At 41.3% G+C, this 20,195-nt stretch overlaps 2 protein-coding genes across 5 annotated transcripts; one reads left to right on the forward strand and one right to left on the reverse strand.

Moving 5' to 3' along the window:
* Window positions 1-429: 429 nt before the first annotated feature.
* Window positions 430-7,629, reverse strand: rnf166 (ring finger protein 166). Of its 2 annotated transcripts, XM_079513160.1 has the most exons (7): window positions 7,053-7,629; window positions 4,964-5,120; window positions 4,636-4,748; window positions 4,257-4,371; window positions 3,637-3,744; window positions 3,085-3,173; window positions 430-1,305 (listed from the first exon to the last, which is right to left on the reverse strand). In XM_079513160.1, the coding sequence occupies exons 1-6, from the start codon at window positions 7,238-7,240 to the stop codon at window positions 3,108-3,110; spliced, it is 747 nt and encodes a 248-aa protein (XP_079369286.1). In that variant the 5' UTR covers window positions 7,241-7,629; the 3' UTR covers window positions 430-1,305; window positions 3,085-3,107. The 2 variants fall into 2 exon arrangements, with proteins under 2 accessions (XP_079369286.1, XP_079369285.1); XM_079513159.1 differs by having other exon boundaries at window positions 430-3,173.
* Window positions 7,630-7,882: 253 nt separating this feature from the next.
* ctu2 (cytosolic thiouridylase subunit 2 homolog (S. pombe)) lies at window positions 7,883-19,691 on the forward strand. 3 transcript variants are annotated; one of them, XM_079513156.1, is made up of 17 exons: window positions 7,883-8,003; window positions 8,837-8,904; window positions 9,621-9,695; window positions 10,079-10,157; window positions 10,590-10,649; window positions 11,810-11,870; window positions 12,989-13,098; window positions 13,420-13,676; window positions 15,059-15,194; window positions 15,338-15,469; window positions 15,950-16,041; window positions 16,412-16,515; window positions 16,642-16,743; window positions 17,492-17,579; window positions 18,181-18,247; window positions 18,428-18,486; window positions 18,956-19,691. In XM_079513156.1, the coding sequence occupies exons 2-17, from the start codon at window positions 8,849-8,851 to the stop codon at window positions 19,014-19,016; spliced, it is 1,539 nt and encodes a 512-aa protein (XP_079369282.1). In that variant the 5' UTR covers window positions 7,883-8,003; window positions 8,837-8,848; the 3' UTR covers window positions 19,017-19,691. The 3 variants fall into 3 exon arrangements, with proteins under 3 accessions (XP_079369282.1, XP_079369284.1, XP_079369283.1); XM_079513158.1 differs by having other exon boundaries at window positions 7,898-8,003; window positions 8,848-8,904; XM_079513157.1 differs by having other exon boundaries at window positions 7,908-8,003; window positions 8,841-8,904.
* The last annotated feature ends 504 nt before the right edge of the window (window positions 19,692-20,195 follow it).

A 20,195-nucleotide genomic window follows, 5' to 3' on the forward strand; every position in this document is an offset into this window, starting at 1 on the left:
GGACTCCTCATGCATTGAAGGAAGCATGAGGTCAATCCATTGCTCTCCCCAGGTTGGCAGAGGGAGTATATCGCCCAGGATTACATGATTAGTAATTGACACTGGGTGAAAATTAAAAATGGGTTACAAAAGTTGTGGGATAAAAGAAATTAGGGGGGAGAAGAAAAAAAAACGAAATTTTCGGTATTAGGATAGAGATCAAAGTTTAGGTGCAAGGTAACAAATTGTCATTTTAGACATTATAAGGATGGTTAAGTGAAGTCTAGGTATGGGTCTGGTGTGCCCTCAAACTCCTGAATTTAGAGCTTTTAGAAATTGAATAGATAACAAACACTATTCATGACAAGTCTAATAAGCCACATCAATGAACTCTCTGCTACATTTTGTTTGTTGATGCCATTGATGGATTTATTATGGAACATGCTCTAGTCTAGTCTGTATGCGCTACATGTCTTAGACAGCATTGCCCTCTAGTGGTCATACCAAGTTATACTAGTGTACAAGACATTTTAAACCACAGTGCATATTATGCAGATTTTTAACAGTACTTTAAATGTACACACACAAAGGAACCCACACATACACACACCAGAACTATTTTGATATCTGTGCACAATATGGAAAAACGTTTTCCAAAAATATAAATATATTCTTTTCTTTTCTTCTGTTTCTTATCTTGACAGATGCATCATAAAAATAGTTCTTGTAATAGGATCTGGGGAAGCAGTAGAGTGGAGGTTAAAACTCAACCCAGAAGTTTGATTTGATTTTAGTATCTAATATCTAGAGCAAGGTTTTGTAGAAAATAAACTGGCAAGTGCAGGTACTGACAAGCATAGAAAAGAGGCTGCTATTCTTTCTGTGGATGACATGTTATTGTCTATTACTGGTTGATAGGCTACCATTTGTAGTGGTGTTGGTTTTGTTATTATATACCATTACTGGCAGCTGGTGTGGATATCATGTCCAACTATCATCTGTTCGGTGTTCACACCTTCTGGTCATTTGAACTTTTTTTGTGTATCCTCGATTCCCCCGGCACTCCAATGAACATAATTGGCTGTGTTTGGAAAGTCGCCAGAGGAAGGTGATCTCCGCCGCAGCATTAGTGACTCCTGCAGGTTAGTAGCCTGTTCAGTAGGGAGCAGAACTGAGTGATAGCATGTTCCTCCACGTGTTACATCCTCCCGGTGAAACTTCTGTCAGGTTAAAAGACGCAGCAGGCGACTCCATGTGTATAAGAGGACATGTGGTAGTCTTCACCATCCCCAAGAAGACCAACAGTATAGGGTTGAGTGACGGGGGCTATAAAAAATATGGGGGAAATTGGTTTAATGGCTAAATTGGGGAGAAACGAACAAAGAAAAGAAAAAGAAAAGCTAGCGCCTACTGCAACTGAGTGTCCTGTCCACTGGTGCCATCAGGTACTCATTATACTGAAACTCATAACAAATTATGTCCAAGAAAGATTGTAGGTAAAAGTAACACGTACACCCACATATCAAGGTATGGTTTGGGTCAGGACAAGTCACAGCAAAGAGAAGGTAATGGTAACGTCCATACACAATTAAATGTATTTCTTAAATGTCGATTTCTGACCTAAATCCTAAATCTTTCTGTTATGAGGACATGTGAAACTCTCACATCATAACACAGAAACAATGTTGTCCAATGTGTCCAGACTCCAGAGCTCACTTGCACGGTGATGGGGGAAAGAAATCACACTTTCCCCTTCCAAATTAGTTAAAATATAATGTGTTATATACAGCAGTTGCAAACATTGTTCAGGTTTGCGTTCTCTTCACTGTGTCCCGTGAACATTCAATGTCAAAACTGTCAAACACATACATATACACACACTCCTATTGTTTGTTCAAACTGTGAAACACAACACATTAATGCTGTGCCATCATTAGTGCACTTGTGTGTAGCAGGTTAAATGTGGTGCTACCTTTCTCCCCGACCTCCTATCGTGACAGTCTAACACAGACGATATTGAGAGAAATTTGAGACAGTGTCCATCAATGTTTGAGCAGTACTTCCACATCTAGATCGTCATACAGCTGGCCTATCGGCTCAAATCCCACCTTTGACCGCCTCCAGTATCTCTGCTTTACGCTCTGCCTTTCAGATTTTTAATCATACTAAGAAAATAACTATGAAATAAAACATACATAAAAAAGATGAAATATGCTTCCCTTTTTATATCTTAGGACCAACATAAAGCCATAATGGCCACGCCAGCCAACTTTTATAATTTATGAACCAACCCCTTTTTTTAAACAAACACACACAGCTATGCCTTTAACATTATTGGAAGAGAGAGAGAAAACCCCATTAGAATGTTCATTCATTTTCAGGATCCTTAATTTTCCCACATGGATTGATTCCTCAGGAACTGGTCTGTTATAGGTCTGTAACTCTGAGAGTCAGTGTACAAATAGAATGAAATAGAGCACTGAAGTCTGACGTTATATAAGCATCCTACCTGGGTCACATATTTTCCCCCCATTCTGAATTCCCATAGACTTGTTTAATATCGTGTCAAAAAAGAACTGTGTTCCAAAAATAAAGAAATGAGCACGGAGGTTTGACTCATATGGATATGAAGCATCAAATGTTGCTGCCACCAGATAAGTAACATTATGCTAATTAACAGGCTGCTAATCCAGCCTGACAGTGTGTCGCGGGCTCAAATCACGATCCCGGCGACCTTTGCTCCCCATCTCTCTCTCCCCTCTTCTGTCAGTCTACTGTCCTATCAAAATAAAGGCATAAAAAGCCCAAAGAATATCTTAATTAAAAAAAGGAAAGGACTTCGGTACTCCCATAGAGCCTCCATTTGGTTCATAATCCGTAGCCTAATGCTACACACTATAGAGTCGTAATGCAAACTGGGGGTTTGAGAGCGACTGCTCTATATGGATGATGTCAGGACATGGCAAATTCAACGCTGGGATGCGGTGTGTTTGTCAGCAGGAGATGGTTGGGGCAATTAAAGAAAGCCTTACAGGAAGAGCCACGAGGGAAACAAAGATGGCGGTGAGCAGGGGGGAGTACTAGTATGATGGCCGGAGGATGTACAGTAGGAAGGACTGACAATGCTGTCAGTTTTCAGCCAGGGAAAGTGCCAGAGCTGCCTGCAGGGCTGCTTCCTCATCAATACTATAATCCTGTAAATACAAAAGCAACACCACATGCAAACCAAGTATTACGGCCGGGCTACACCAGGCTTTTCGCGCGCGTTTACGCACACATGCGAGCCCCGCGTACGCGCACTTAAAATAGGACTGGACCTAAAAGCGTGTGTGCGCATATGGGTAAACGCGCACAAAATCGCCCGGTGTAGCTCGGCCGTTAGTCAAACCATGGACAAATGCAGAGGTTATAAGGGAATTCCATCCACATTTACATTTCACCTGTACCTTATTTTTCTATTTAATTTCTAAGGTTGCAAAATTCAGTAAAGATTGGAACAGAAAATGTACATTTCTGTGTGCCTTGTAGGCTTCAACAACAGAAATTGCACAGGGCAGATATAACTTAAATATAGAAAGTCATAATTGTTTTACACAACAAGGCACTAGCCTGCATACTGTACATGCATAGTGTACACAGTACATACACTCCACTCACCACAAAGGTGTCATAGGAGAACTTATGTCTGTGGAGGAGGTGCTGGAGGAAGTTGGAACTCTTATAGCTGAGGTCTCCCCATGGCATCGCTGAGCACACAGGGCATACCTGACACGCACACGCACACGCACACGCACACACACACACACACACACACACACACACACACACACACACACACACACACACACACACACACACACACACACACACACGGTTGGTGAATCTTTTTAAAACATACTGTGTATGACCTGACTGCAATTACATTTAGACAGTAACAAATTAGACACTATCATGCAGAGCAAGATTGAAGTAAATACATTAAATTATATAAATAGAGAAAACAAGTGTTACATAGCAGGTAGACATCAAACTAGCATCTGTCTAAAAAACACACCTTGCTCTACATCTAAATAAGAAGCAAAAACACAAGTGATCTCATACAGGAGATTGTGCCTCTCGTGGCATCAGTGGGACTGTTTCTATTCGCTCTGTGAATTTTTCTCTTCTATGCTTCTGAACTGTGAAAGCAAAATAGTAGTGACTGGCTCCAGCACAAACATCTGACTTTAATACATTTCTGGTCCTTTTATCATGTCATATACAGCATTTAGTCTTACCACTTTATTAGCGTCATTACGGTGGTTGTCCATACAGTGTTTCACCAATTCCTGCTGGTCTAAGTTTCTGGACCCACAGAATGGGCACGCAAATGTTGATCGGTTTGGGATATTGCTGCAGAGGCAAGAACATCATGGTTAAACACAAGCTTTGAAGTGCTAATTGAGCATTTCTACTTTTTGCATGATCCACTGATAATATAATATATAATATTCCAGTGTTGCAGTCTCCCAAGCCACTCTAACATCTGTGTGTGTGTGTGTGTGTGTGTGTGTGTGTGTGTGTGTGTGTGTGTGTGTGTGTGTGTGTGTGTGTGTGTGTGTGTGTGTGTGTGTGTGTGTGTGTGGTGGGTGTGGGTGTGTGTGTGTGTGTGTGTACCTAGGGATGGGTTGTGATGTGGGTACAACAGGAACAAACTTGGGACAGTTGGCCATCTGCTCCTGAACCTTAGAACAGGAAGCAATGTGAGACCTCATCTTCACCAGAGCAACCTACACAAAGAGAACGAAACAGACAAAGACCAAATTAGAATTAAGGGACAGAAAGTGAGCGAGAGAAAATCACTTTCAGTGTGGCTCTCCCATTGTCCGAGGAGATGGTCCACGATCCAATAACTCAACAGATTAAAATTCATATGTCACACGTTATGACAAAGAATGTCTGAGTTTATAATGATGTACTGTATGTGTGTGTGTAAAATAAATACCTTTTTGCTACACCCCCGACAGGGGGCTTTGTGTGAGGTCAGCTGTTTTTCGATACTGGATGACCTGTCTACCTTCTTGGGGTCGAAGGGCACTCGACAGAGAGGACAAAGAGGGGAGGTCACCTGAAGACATGGCTGCAGACACTCCCCACAGAATCTGAGGAAGGAGAAGAAAGAGTGAAAACAGAGAAAACAGTGAAATATGAACACTGGAGGGTGAACAGTGAACACTGGATGGTGTTTTGGTATGTCACAATCTCATGTGAGCCTAGCTGTATGGATGACATTAGTACTCTGTCTGTAATACATGTGCCGAGTTTGAAGTCGATCAGTTGGGCAGTTTTAGAGATACGCGAAGGATAAATACGCACATGCACATTGATTGTATGCATATCTATAGTTACCTAGGTCGATTTTGGGAACAATTCCCGTTGGGCATATCTATAAATGCACCAAGTCTCTGTATGTCTGTCTGTACGTCTGTCTGTGTGTAATCCACGTAACTCGAGAACACGTGTGCCACACCACCGCAGGGGGTGCAATGCCCGGTGTCGAGTTGGTCGGACCCACAGTTGTCCAGATCCACCCCAAAAAGGCCTCTGCCCGGGTTTAGGACAGGGCCCCTGCCCATCATTCTGACGTCTGCATATACTCCATATTTGGTATGCCTGACAAAGAACTCCATATATGGGCATAAAAGGGACACGGACATAATATCTGGGTAGGGCATTCCTTTCCAACTTTCATCGTTCCATGTAGGCCGCCAGTGCCCAACGGGCACCGCTGTAGAGGCTCCAACTCATAATATCTGGGTGGGGCATGCATTTCCAACTTGCATTGTTCCAAGTAGGCCAGTACCCAACAGGCACTGCTGTATAGAGGCTCCAACACATAATATCTGGGTGGGGCATGCATTTCCAACTTGCATCGTTCCAAGTAGGCCAGTACCCAAAGGGCCCCACGGGCACCCACTGACTACAAATTCGACACACAACGGCATAATATCTGGGTGGGCAGGTTTTCTTTATTTATACAAGACCATGCAGACACAGGACACATTGGGCAGTATTATGCGTGTCTTAAGTACCAGGTCTTATTACTTAACTTAAGACCTGGAGGCGTGATCAATGCCATTTGGCTATTCTGAGTGGCCAAACAGCATTGACCACGCCTTCAGGTCTTAAGTTAAGTAATAAGACCTGGTACTTAAGACACGCATAATACTGCCCTAAGGGTGGTGATGGGGAAACATTAGTCGGAGGACAACAGCAAGGATGTCTCTTTGCAGGCAATCTGAGAACCCATTGTCAAAAAATAAAGGAAACACAGCGCCCTCTTTTCTTTGAATTTGCGCCTTTCCACTGAAGACCGCAATTTGAGTGGTAAGCCACTCAAATTTATTTTCCAAAGATAATCAAAGTACAGTACAGATACAGTACACTACAATACAGTACAGGGCACAGTACAGTAACTATAACAATAAATGTATAGTTGCACCGCTCAGTTCACACAGGTGTGATTTTTTTAATCAGGACAGTGTAGGTTGCACAATGGTAAACTCTGCAAAAAGTTATTTTCTTAATGAGTCCAGTGCCAAGGCTCATTGCATTTTGGTTATGGGATGTTTATTGTTTATGGACATGTAAACAAAAATAAAAAATAAAATAGATAGGCTACACTTCTACTCAAACCAAGCTTCTCATATTTTTTATCCCTTCTTCAAAGCCAAAAACAAGTCAGTGGCTGAATTCATTGTGATGGCACTGCAAAGATCTATACATTCTACAATCGAATGTTACCTTTATTTGATCTGAAATAATAGTCTACAAATTGCACCATCCTTGTTGTTAGACTAAACTCACACACCAGACTAGAAAACCAGAAACTCAACTCTAAACGCACCAGTACTACCGTGCACTGCAAAATAATAATAATATTTAAAACAAAAAAATCCTGTTAATGTATCAGTTTGTAACTGTAGTGTACAAATGTATTATTTTGTAAGACCAAATGGGACCCTGCCTTTTATTTTACATGAACTGTCAAGAGTTACATGAACAGTAGATGTGTGTGTCAGTGTCGCCCGTACGTGTGTGCACAGCTGTGGATGCTGACGGGTTTGTGGTACACCTCCAGGCAGATGGGGCAGGAGAACTGGCTCTCGACGCTCTCCGCCGCCGGGGGGGCTGCTGCCGACGACGCGGCCCCGCTGCTCGGCTGCTGCTGTCGGAGCTGCTGGGCGCTAGCCGAGACAAAGCTCCGGAACATCGCCATCATGGAGCCCTACGATGCGGCGGGTCTGCTTTTGTGTTGCCGAAAAGGAAACAAGGCACCTATATTACTGAAGTATAACCCTGTACCTATCTACCGCTCGCTCGCCTAGTGCGTCATTATCAGCTCAGAAGTTGCGGCAGATTCTGTCGTATAATAATAAATATACGGTTGTTCAAAGGTGAAGAACGACAACACATTATCTGACATAAATGTCTGCACATCTCTGTAGGTTGGCTGTAAAGGAGGACACGCCGGAGAAGTAAACATTGGAAACGGGAGTCGTTTGAGAGTGCAACGAGGTGCTCCAAAAATGTCCTGATATATAAAATTATGCCAGACACTGCACACATGGTTCAGTGTGGTGCATTCAGTTGTCAGATTAGTGGCTTTTGGGTAGCCCCGTTACTCCACTCCCAAAACAAACGGGAGCTGCAACAAAGCCACACGCGAGGTGCTTTCTGGGCATTGAAGTTATTTTTAACGGGACAGCAGAATGAATCCCGAAACAGTTGGATGATGATACTTCACATTTTTATTTCTTAGACACGTGTGATGTGTGTTTTATGTAATATTGCTAGCGCTATGTAATCTTGCAATGCATGCAATTTTGTAGTTTTGTAGAATCTACCTACCGGACACAAATTGACGTCACTTGTAGTACGTGACGCCATCAAAAAGGGACGTGTAATATACTCTAAGGTGTAACCACGTTTTGTTTGTAAGAAGATTATCACATATTATTCATATATTGCATCAAATTGAAAAGGTAGGTGGCATTTAACTTTTAAACTAGCGTAACGGATGAGAGTACGGGACACATTACTGGGTGTTTTCAATATCCGATCACTATATAAATTATCAAAAGAACCATTCAAGATTTGTGATGCTGTTGCTTGTTTAACAGCCACGGCAATGTTATGATGATGAAGATTGTTGTCAGAACTTTGCTCTCTTAATACCCTGACGTGTTCACTTGTTCCGGCGTATTGTTCCACCTTGTTTCAGGAATACACAAAATACACATTAAAGAAGCAGCCAAAACTGCAAATAAGTTTGCCATGGATAATGCTTGGTCACAGTCACATTGATTGATTGAAATATAAAACAGTTTGCAGAATTACAGTACAATTCAAGCACAACTCAATACAAAGACTGTTAACTGTGAGTGGACGACCCAATAAAGCATTACACTTGTTTACAAGAGGGTCCACCTTGTTTAATTCATCAATTCACACACTAGCTTAGTAGCTGTTTCAGTAGTCTTATGTCTGTATGTGTACTTCTATAGGTCCCTACGAATCCATTACACACTTTGTGTATATTATGTGTGAAAGATTCCACTCCCCATAACGCCCAGTCCACCACAATTCACAGTGCATCTACTAGTTGTAACAATTATCCCCAAAGGCACCCCGGGTCTGCAACTTGCATAGTTGTGGACTGGACTTTTAAAAGGACAGTGATTGCTTGACTTATTGGTAGCTTCTTTACCTTCTATAAGAGTTCGGGTGTCCATAAACTAACAGGAAATTGTCACAACAGTCCTTCTTATAATATATTTTGTATCTCTATGTCACTATGGATTTCCACTAAACTCAGTCAGATTGCAGAATGTGTGATGTGGATGAAGAATACAGTGGTCAGATGGAAGTGCGAGAGGTTCCGGGGTAAGTTTGCACTTCCTCCCCACATATTTGTGTGTTGTCACTGCTGTTGTATCCTACTAGCTCACCTACCAGTGATGAGCCCCCACCAGGAGGACGTTTGTAGAACCTCCGTGACTGTCCTAAAGGCTCATTCATAGTCTGGATTTTCGGTGGTGAGGTGACCACCGCTCCCGTGGTGAGCTGACCACCGGAGCTGAAATAACGTTAAATCCCGAAAATCCAGACTATGTATGAGCCTTTTTGGTGGTTAGGTGACCACCGAACTACAACATGACGCCACAAGCCGCGGTGAAGAGCAAACCACCACCACCGCTCCAGCCCTTCTCTCTGTTTTTACTCACCACCGCTCAACGTTATGGTCAGCTCACCACCGGAGCGGTGGTCACCTCACCACCGAAAATCTAGACTATGAATAGGCCTTTAATCCTCCTGCCAACACCCCCTGCTTGATGGGGGTGACACCTCGGCCTGTAGGATCACCCTCCCCGCCTGGCTTCCCTTTCCTGAACATGCACCACAGTGGATTAGAACCCCCAGACTATGTGGTGTTGGGCTTGTTGGTGTCCTTTCATTTTTCAACTGCATCTTTTATTTTAATATTTTGTTACAGATTTGCATGTTAAAAACCCCAAAGACAAAGTTGAAAATAAAACGCACAATCGCACATGAGTGAGTCTCCTTGGTTCCCTGATGGCTTACATTCTGTCTTTTTGCAGTGTTGTCAAGATATGCGTCAAATGCAAAGAAAACACAGCAGCTCTTGTCATCAGGGCAGGAGATGCCTTCTGCAGGTAAGACTTTGAGTAAGAAGCTCTGGGGCCTGTACAATGATTGAAGGAAGTAGGGCAGAGATGGTGTTTCTACTATCTATAGATTTAGGTTTATGTTTTTTCATAAATGAATGCCCTATTTTATACTTACTGATCTACAAGCTCACAATGCTAAGCTTGTAGAACTGCTATTTTTGGAAAATGTAACCTGTTCTTAATAAATGCTTATTTGACAAAAAAAGAAGAAGAAAGTGGATAAGTCTCTCTGTTGGTTTTATAAATATTTTTCCAATAAAAAGTATTAACAAATTTAACAAGATACCACAATGAAGGAGCCATATTCTATGAAATCTTTGTATTAAACATCACCCTTTTTATAATAATATGTTATTTTATGTTATTAGGGGCTGTTTCAAGGAGTACTTCACGCATAAATTCAGGGCCATGCTTGGCAAGAACAGAATCATTTTCCCTGGAGAGAAGGTAGGTTCCCTGTGTGCTCATATGTTTTCATTTTTGCCTGCTCAATGATCAATGTCTTCAACCATAGTTTAAATATGAACATAGAATGTTTTGCCCAGTCCCCTCATCACTTGTGAAATAACTACTAATGTAAATCAACTAAGCATGCATGACTACAATTTGTCTCAATCTCTCTGAGCATTTTTACCGGGTGCATGGTCGGGAAAGTAACTTTTTAAAAAGAGAATACCAGCACTCACGGAACTGTCTTTCATTATTTAATCATTGGCATGGTATGCTGCAGAGCAGAGATCACAACGTACGTGTTTCAGTGTGTAGCCTTTGTCAGCGTGGTATGATATCATACAACACTGACGAAGGCTACACACCGAAACGCTTGTAGATACTAATCATATTTCCTATCTACTGACTGTTTTTCACCCTGACTTCTAGGTGCTATTGGCTGTGTCTGGAGGTCCTTCTTCCTGTTCCATGCTCTATCAAGTTCAAGAGGTACAGTATGCCTGCCTGTCTACCTGTATTGACATAGTACCCTCTGACAACGGGTACAGCACTAATAATAGTGGGATAAATAAAAAAACTATGAATCATAAAATCAATCAGCTAACTCAATATTTTAGCATATTATACTGACGAAGATCCGTTGAGATCGAGATGTTGTCGCTAAGCTGAAATAAAGTAAATCCTTGAAACCGGTGATCACATACTCTCTGTAGGGGTCAATGCATTACTGTTTAGTATTAAAGGTCCTGTAAGTTATTATTATTAAATTATTTTTGTAAAAACAAAAAGTTATTTTTTAAGCTCCATAATCTATATTCTGAATCATTGAGTTTTTGTTCAGTAACAAGGGGTCTCTCCAGCTCTTTAGTAAACGGAAAATACAATTTCAGGTTGGAATCTAAAATTCCCCTCTCTTCAGGAACTCATAGAGGATAAACAAGTGAAATTAGAAGTCATTAAACAAAAATCACACCCGTGTGAACTGAGTGGTGTAAGGTCTTATATAGACTGATCAGCTGTGGTCTGACGTAATGTCTGATGTAATGAAATCACACCCGTGTGAACTGGGTGACCATAGCAACCATGCTCATTTTATTTGGTACGGACAGACACGTAAACTAACAAAGCCAGTTGTAGGAGTGGTTTACACCACTCAAAAAGGAGCATAAAGAATTGGCTGATTGGATGAAATTGGGATAATAGACAAATAAAGTATACATTTCTTAATGGTGGTGTCATAAATGGTGATCAGTGCATATTACAAAATCATTTAATAAAGTAGAGAGTTTCCACTGCTGAAGAATATTCAATATTTTGGCTTACTCTTTTTTTGAGGGGCGCTAGCCCCTCCAATGCATGGCTTTTGAAGATTACGTCATATGGCAGCCAAGTCTGATGTAAATCTGTTGCCAGTGAAATCTAAGGACTTTAATGTTTGTTTAGGGCACTAAAAGTTGACGTACGACGTCAGTGGGCGCACTTCACACAAGGGTGATTGTTTTTTGAGGGCGCCTAACGCCTATGCACAGCCTTGTGTGTGTGTGTTTGTAGCACAGAATGTGATGATTTGATTGGCTGATGTATGATGATAAGAGCGCCCCCTCACTTGATTCTGTTTACTACAAATTACATTCATGTATCTTTTGCAGGGTTTGAGTCTAAATGCTCACAAGAAGTTGAGGTTCATACCTGGGATTGTCTTTATTGATGGTAATTTGACATTACATAGTTTATTATACATTTACTGTATAGCTCTGACTGAATTCACCCACTTTATATTTAGATATTATGTTCATGGTCCGGGTATTTAGCTAACCTGGGATGTCGCTGTGGGAACTTATACCAAAGATATAGCTCCGTTTGGAACCTCTATATCTACGCAGCTACGCTTTAGCTCCGAGATGAGGATCCGTGTCAGGATATCCCTGCACAGGTCGAAATGGGGTCTAGCTGGGTCGAGCCTGTCCACAGTGGCGAAACAGTATCAAACAGTACTCTTTCCAAAAACGAAAGGTGTCAGAACCGAGATACAGTTGATAAACTTAGGTCTGGCACTTAAAATTTTTAGTCTGAGCGTCAAACAACTGCTTAAATCAGGCTTTAAATAAGAATGTAGTGGAGTCAACCACCGTTCGCATGCACAGTACTGCTTCCGTAAGATTGCATTGGGAAAACATGGTACTGGCTGAAAAACAACCGCTTTGTAAGCGATTGTTTGACGCCGGACTAAAAATGTTAAGTGCCAGACTTAAGTTTATCAACTGTACAGTATCTCGGTTCTGATACCTTTTACTTTTTGAAAAGTGTACCGTTTGATACTGTGCCGCCACTGTTTGTGGACTGGCTCGACCCAGCTCGACCTGTGCAGGGACCAGTGCCGGGATATCCTGACACGGAACCTCATCTTGGAGCTAAAGCGTAGGAGCATAAATATAGAGGTTCCAAACGGAGCTTCCAAAGATCGTGAATATGGAAAGATATACCACATTGATTACTTTGTTTTACAAGCAGATGACAACCGAGAGCACAAAACCAGAGACGGTATAACATGCAGTCAAAACTGAACAGAATGAACAGGAGTCTCAGAAACCTTTCCTCTGAAGCGAGGTAAAGGGCTTGTTTTACTTTCTGTGTGCGTCGGTTGCGCACTGAAAATGTGTACAATTCACATTCACTATTTTGTGAATGTGAATGTTTACTCCAGAATAGGGATTAGGGATGCTAGGGTTTATGTTGTTAAATAATCTAAAATGCTACTGTAAACATCCATTGGAAATCTGATGTTGCGCAACCTCACATAATCACCTGACCATGCATTATACTTCCAGAGGGTGGTGCTCTTGGGCTGTCTGCAGAGGAGAGACAGAGGACCACAGCTGATTTGCAGGCTGTTTTCAAAGCCACCGGTTTCCCCTACCACATTGTACCTCTGGAACAGGTCTGCTTTCACTAAACACATTTTCAAATATTGTTTTCATACTAGTGTCTGTCTGTCTGTCTGTCTGTCTGTCTGACCTTAGAAATGCTAAAGAAAATAAGCGTTAATATATAATATAAGAAAACAACATTCTGACAACATTTCTAAGCAATGCTCAGCTGCTCGTGGGGATTTTATTGTTTGGTCCTAGTGTGCAAGACGGGAGCAGAGTTTTAATCCTCTTTCCTCAGGGTTTTCTTGTAATGAAGTAAATAACCAAATAACCCGTTGAATGGAATGGATGGATAGAATCTGACTAATCGTCCTATTTTCTCCCGTCAGGTTTTTAATCTTCCCAGTTCAGTCCTGGAACCAGGTTCCTCTGCCCCAGACCAACCAGCAGACGGCTACAAAGCTGCTGTAGACCACTTCATTAGCAACAGTCACAAGAAGCATGTCAGCCCAGAGAAACAAACTGACCTTTCACAGCTCAGCATCCAGGAGGGTAGACCTGATGAGTCTAGTACCCAGGCTTTGCAGAGACTGTTTTCCTCAGTGAAGACATTGACCGCCAAAGAAGACCTTCTGTACACACTCAGGTCTCTCTCGCACGTGCACACACACACACACACACACACACACACACACACACACACACACACACACACACACACACACACACACACACACACACACACACACACACACACACACACACACACACATGCCCAAACCACATGTTCACGCATGCACACACATGTTCTGATCCATGCAAACACGGGCAGAACACAAAACCTATTGTAGTGTCACCGACCACAAAATAGTCAAATATTGTGTTGTGTTCACTTGTTCCACTATAAACAACCGTAATGTAGTATTTATACTGTTACTAACATAAAATAAAGTGGAAGTAGCTGCAGGATATGTATTTTGAAGTAATTTCAACCTCACAGACCTGTGTTAACAAACCTCCACAATCTTGTGTAACTGTCCATCAGATAATTCTGTATTGACCAAAAGAAACACACTGCTTCAGAAAAACTCGGGGGGAAAAGATTAAGAGACTGCATGGGAGTGTAGGGGACACAAGCAAGGAGTCTGTCCTGCAATTAATGTTTCTAAAACATGCCATTTCGGTTATTTCAAACATTCATACATTTCCTACTGTGCTGATAGCATAAATAACCTGGACATATACCAGGTTATTTATGCAGAGAAGAAGGGAGACCTCTGAGGAAGGTCTGAAACGTTGCATTTTGACAATAAAAAAAGCTCTTGAACCAGCAAGTGACAGTGTGCGGGTCTCCCTCCTTCTCTACGTGTCTGCAGTCTGCTGCTTTGTTGCAGACGCACCTGTTGTTATTATTAAGTCGAGTGTTGGGAGGTCTTCCCTTCAAAAACTGTTAAATCTGCAGAAAGAGACTAAAATCTGCAGTCTCAGTTTCGGCACGCAGGCCTTCATCAGTGTCAGAAAAAATGGAAAATTCTGACACTGACGAAGGCCTGCGCGCCGAAACGCGTTTATCTGGTCTGACTGCTGCTGCGGATCCTCTACATTATTAAATAAGACTCTTACTACAACTGAGTGCGGATTTTATTCTCTTTCTACATGTTCCCTTCGAATCTGCACCCAGCACACGCCTGAATCTTTAAAAGACTGTTTTAGTTGAGCGTGCCTTTTCCCTTGAAGTGAACTGTTAATTGTGCACCATGCAAGGATGATTTAAATAGTTTTATCAATCTAAAATCATGTAAGAAACATATAAGATCAGCCCATTGCCCTGATTAAAATGTTGTAAATCGGCAATGAACTTCAGTGACCTGGTACTAGTGACCAGTAATGAGAGTATCAAAACGTTTACCTCTGGCTGCCACTTGGGGTCGCCAACATACTGTATGCAAAGTGTGAATGGATTATACTGTAAATAGAAAACAAGATGTTGTTAATGAGAAAAGTTAATGGCTAATGTGTCCCCTGTAGACGACATCTACTGGTCCATACAGCTCGAAGTGAAGGCTACACCAAACTGATGGTAGGAGATAACTGTACCAGACAGGCTGTAAAATTGCTTGCTAGTATAGCATTGGGAAGAGGAGCACAGTTGGGAATGGATGCGGTGAGTGATTTTTATTAATTTATTTATTTTTAATAAATACCGGTATATATTTATTATAATATACAGTATGTGATGGGCAACATACAAGGATGTTAAAAAATCACAGACTAGAGATAATTATTTTGTAACATGTCTGTCAACAGGGTTTCTCAGACCATAGGTACAATGACACGGTAACAGTGAGGCCGATGAGGGACTATTCAGCCAAAGAAATCTCCTTCTACAACTACATGTTTAAAGTTCCCTTCTTCTTTATACCCAGCCTGGACACTAAGGTCAGTCATCTTTTTACAAATTCAAGTGTCAAGAACGTCCTCTCTGTTTTCCCCTTGTTTGTACATTTTCTCAGCTAAATACAGACCCAGTGAATTTTTACATTTATACATGATTTGATACATTATGCAATACTTATAAATATTTCAGTTCAGCATCTTTCCATGCTTCACTGCCATAACACTCACTTGATTGACATGTTTCAGCCAGGTAGACTCCCTCTTCAGAAATGTTATTTCTACATCATTCATCCTCAATGCTCTTAGTGTATATTTCCAATTTCCTCAGTTGCACCGTTTTCAGATATTCTATTGTTCACCTGAAAATTGATGTTAACATTTGGAGGAACATTGGATTGTGTAACGACCTAGACCCATGGCTGGTTTCCATTGGGACCCTTCATATTCAATTCATCAGAACATTCAATGAAATCTCCTGGGGGTCCCCGGACCGCACTAACTGGTTTGTGTCTTCCACCAAAGATGCCAGACAAGGCCAGCATCCAGCGTCTTACGGAGAGTTTTGTCACTAAACTTCAGGCAGATTTTCCTTCGACTGTCAGCACCATCTACAGGTTTGTACAAAACTCCTGGATTACTTGACTGGGATTTGGCACACAGCACAAGTACATTTTAAAAGTTTGTGTTTCACAGTATCTCTCATTGCATGTACCAGTTCTGGTGCAGATGTTTGCACACACGATGCAAATTATTCCACCCCCCCCCCCCCCACCCACACACACACACACACACACACACACACACACACACACACACACACACACACACACACACACACACACACACACACACCTCTCTCTTGGCATGGCACCAGAGTGGCATGCGGCTGCTGTGTCTCCACCTGCCAATGAGCTGCTAGATCCAACTGGTATTAAATGCAATTTAAAATATTGTATATGTCTGGTGGATCTTTGTGTCCTCTAGGACTGGTGATAAACTTCAGACAGTGTGCCCCGCTCAGAAATCCCTTGCTGTGGACGTCGCTGATAAATGCCTGCTCTGTATGTGCACCTTGGACACTGCTGCTGGTATAGAACTAAGTTAATATTATGTACAAGGCAGTCCTGTGAACAGTTGTAATGAATTCCAAGTAACTGTCCCTTTTTTCTGTCCATGTCCTTATCTTTCCTGTCTCTATCCCTCCAACTCTGCAGAGGATGCCTCAGCCGTCCAGGCTACTCTGATCTCAGAGCAACTCTCGCAAAAGAAACACACTTCTGGAGGCTCCAACATTGGAAGCCCAACACTGACCACAGGTAGGACCCCTTCCCCTACAACCTCATACCGTTTACATGTCCCACATCTTTGTATGGGCTAAGACTTTGCTAAGTCATTAGTGTTCACTCACTCGTAGATGCAGAATTGTTAGGGCCTTCTACCTCTTTTACCGATGATGGTACTTTTTTTTTTTTAAATATATGTTTATTGGTAGCGGGTTTCAACAATTTAAGTTCAGTTTGAACATACCATTCTTTTTTCATTTTCTCCCTCACCCCATCCCTCCCCCCACAGTTATCGTCATTATTAAAACAATATATTAAAAAAAAAACAATAATTATTGAGTACAGACATACAAAAACAACAATAGCAACAAGGAAAAAAAAGAAAAAGATCCAGTCCAATCAAACAACCATACATTTTTTGACCAAGTGTAAACAGTAGGACACAAAAAAATAATTTAAGCACAGATGCGATGATGGTACTTTGACACAACAACTGACAAGTAACTGCTGTTGTCAACAGCAGGTCTGTATGCGTGTGCGTGTATGCGTGCGTGAGACAGCTTATGGATCTGCTATTTTTGAAGAGCCAACCCAAATATTGAAAATGACACTGATGCTCTCCCGATTTGCATAGGTTAATAAATATTAACAGTTCGTTTCAAGGAGCATTCTTAGTCGTAGTATTATTTTTTAATTTATTTTTTAAGTGCTTGGAATCTCTTTCCCCAGTGTTGTTTGTGGTTTCCTTGTAATGTAAATCCAGGCATCTGTGCTCCCTCAGGTCAGTGCTGTTCATCCCAGGAGGAGAAAGGAAGACAGAGCTGTGGAGGGACAGGAGATGGAAGTGGAACGTGTTGCTCCTCTGACAAGTAAATATCCTGTATGAAACGGTATTATCAGTGTGCAATGAGCATAATCTCCTGTAGCGACATTGTGTGCACTGCAATTCTGATAGCATTTGAGTGGTAATTCACCATATGATGATGAATGGTGCAAAAAAATTGGCTTCCTGGTGACGCTATAATTGGCCAATGTGAAAAGAGTGGCATTTCTTCCTTGGCTATGAGATTATATTTTTTTCATACTGTGTATAAATGTTTATATTATAAACTAGAAATTGTTCACCTCAGAGCCTTGGCTTTCTAGACTTGGCTGCTACTCTGTTTGTTTAAAGTGCTCTAACAAACATTAAAAAAAAGTCCATAGACTTGGCAGCCATATGACGTATTTCCGAAAGCCAGACGTTGGAGCGGCTAGTGCCCCTCAAAAAAGTGTGTGTGCACAGTTTCACGTCAAACGGGCCAATATTGCAAAACATTAGCTGTTCACGGACGGACAGACAAAAACATAGTCAAAATAGACAATTAGGTTATAGGCTTTCATCAGTGATTCATCAGGTACTATGCATTATGCATATCATATTCCAATGCAGTTGTTGGTGAGTGGTGACCAATTGTTGTTATATTCCAGGGTCCCACAAACACTGGAGCTGAAGAGCCTGTTGTGTTACAGTTGTCGCCTGACCATCAAAGATATGGTGGGTGAAACACAGCTTGTATGATGATCAGTGGAATCATTTAAAATATGTCACATCTGTCTGTCTGTCTAGTAGTCTACCCCCTTATTTATTATGATCTGTTGTTTTCTCCCCTCATCTATTGCTCATTTAAAAGCCTCTGATAAATTTGAATATTTCTCTCTTCCCTTCCATTGACAGTCATCAGTGGAGGATCTACCTGATTACATCCTCTCAGAGGGACAAAAGAGGAAGAACAGGTGAGGGGGATATTTAGTTTTAACACGTTCCAAAATGGCTCTTTGCATAACTGTAGTAGTGTAGTCCCAGGTTTCCAGAAGGTGGCATACCCGATTCCTGTTCCGGTTCATTTTCCTCATCTTTGTTTGATTGGCTCGGCAGTAGATGTGATGTGAACCCATATGACTTCTTCATATGTTTCTGGAAACTCAGGACTACACTAATGAACGTAGGCTATTGCTCAACATGCATTGTGCAGTGTATGCTGTTTACTGGACAGTCGCAGAATTCTGTCCTGATTAGAATTAGGATTGCTTTTAGGCACCAAGCAAGCTTGCCATACTTAAATACCGTACATATAAGTTTAGGCCTTTTCTATGAATAAATCACAACTTGAAAACAGCAAAAGGCCTTTCCATAATTTTATTTTTTTAAATTCACTCATGTTTGATTGCCCTGTTTTTTCTGCTTGTGTGTTCGGTTATCTAGGTCTGAGATGAGACAGGAGATCAGAGAATTCCTATTGGATGAAGATGATGATGACAACTAGGATGAGGATAAGTCCTTTGGCTCCCCTCAGACAGCTGACAGCTGAACATTCAACACTGAGAAACACACTTGAATGCTATATATTTTTTTAACAATGCTTGTGAAAGGATAAAGTGCAGGATCAGGCCTATATGTCTTTGACGCTGAATTATGGACTCAACCAAGGTTATAAGAAGAACCACCCATCCACCCTGCCTGATTGGCTTACTGGCAGTAAGTATTACTGATGTTAAGGTTGCATAGTTATGCATAGTTTTACAGAACTTGGAGATAAATAATGTTAAGAAAACTGCTGCGAAATAATACACAAGTCGTTGATGTTGATCATAATGTATTCCATATTCATTGAACTGACATTGGGGAAGTCACTCTGGATGAGTAATGCATGGCAAAACATATTCAGTTTAGGTCTTCATTCAAAAAACAAATATTGACAATGTCAACCCTTCAAATGTAATGTCACTTACAGAATGTACTCCTTTGTAGGTCTGTATTCAACTCAGTGAATGAGCAAAAACAGTTCAGTTTGATATCTGTGTGTGTGTGTGTTCAAAGCTTCAGTTCATTTGGTGTGTGTGGCTGATGTATATGACATCTACGTATGTCCTGATGAAGATCTGAATTTATTGAAACGTTGACGACGCAATAAAAATACAGCAGAGCTTTTTCAGCATCACCAGAGTGCAGACTTCTTTTTTTATGATACCTTTACTGGGCCACGGATGTCCATCCACTGACATACTATAGTATGTCCTCAAACCATGAGAAACAACATACTGTCGTCGAAATCCATGAAAAACGACATACTAGGCTATACATGGGAAACTGGCAGCCCGGGTGCCACATGCGGCCCCCACCTTCACTTAATGTGGCCCTCAGGTTAATATCAGAATACTGATATATTATTTATTTCAGTTGTTACAATTCCAAGGTTCATAAAGTTAACTATAATTAAGGCCATTTGAAAGGCATTTGAAATAAATAAAAAAATATATTTTCAGGATTCCAATTCAAAAATAGCAAAAAATAATTCAGGATTTCAAGTCAAATATAGCGAAAATAGAAGATCTACAATCTCAACGCGATGCAGTGCGACGTGTTTTGAGCTTGTAGGTCGGCTATTTTTGCTATGACAGTAATATGCAATATGCACTCCACATGTAGTGGAGTGAGTGTAGAA

This window comes from Electrona antarctica (genome assembly GCF_951216825.1).
Source record: "Electrona antarctica genome assembly, chromosome: 10".
Lineage (NCBI taxonomy): Eukaryota > Metazoa > Chordata > Actinopteri > Myctophiformes > Myctophidae > Electrona > Electrona antarctica.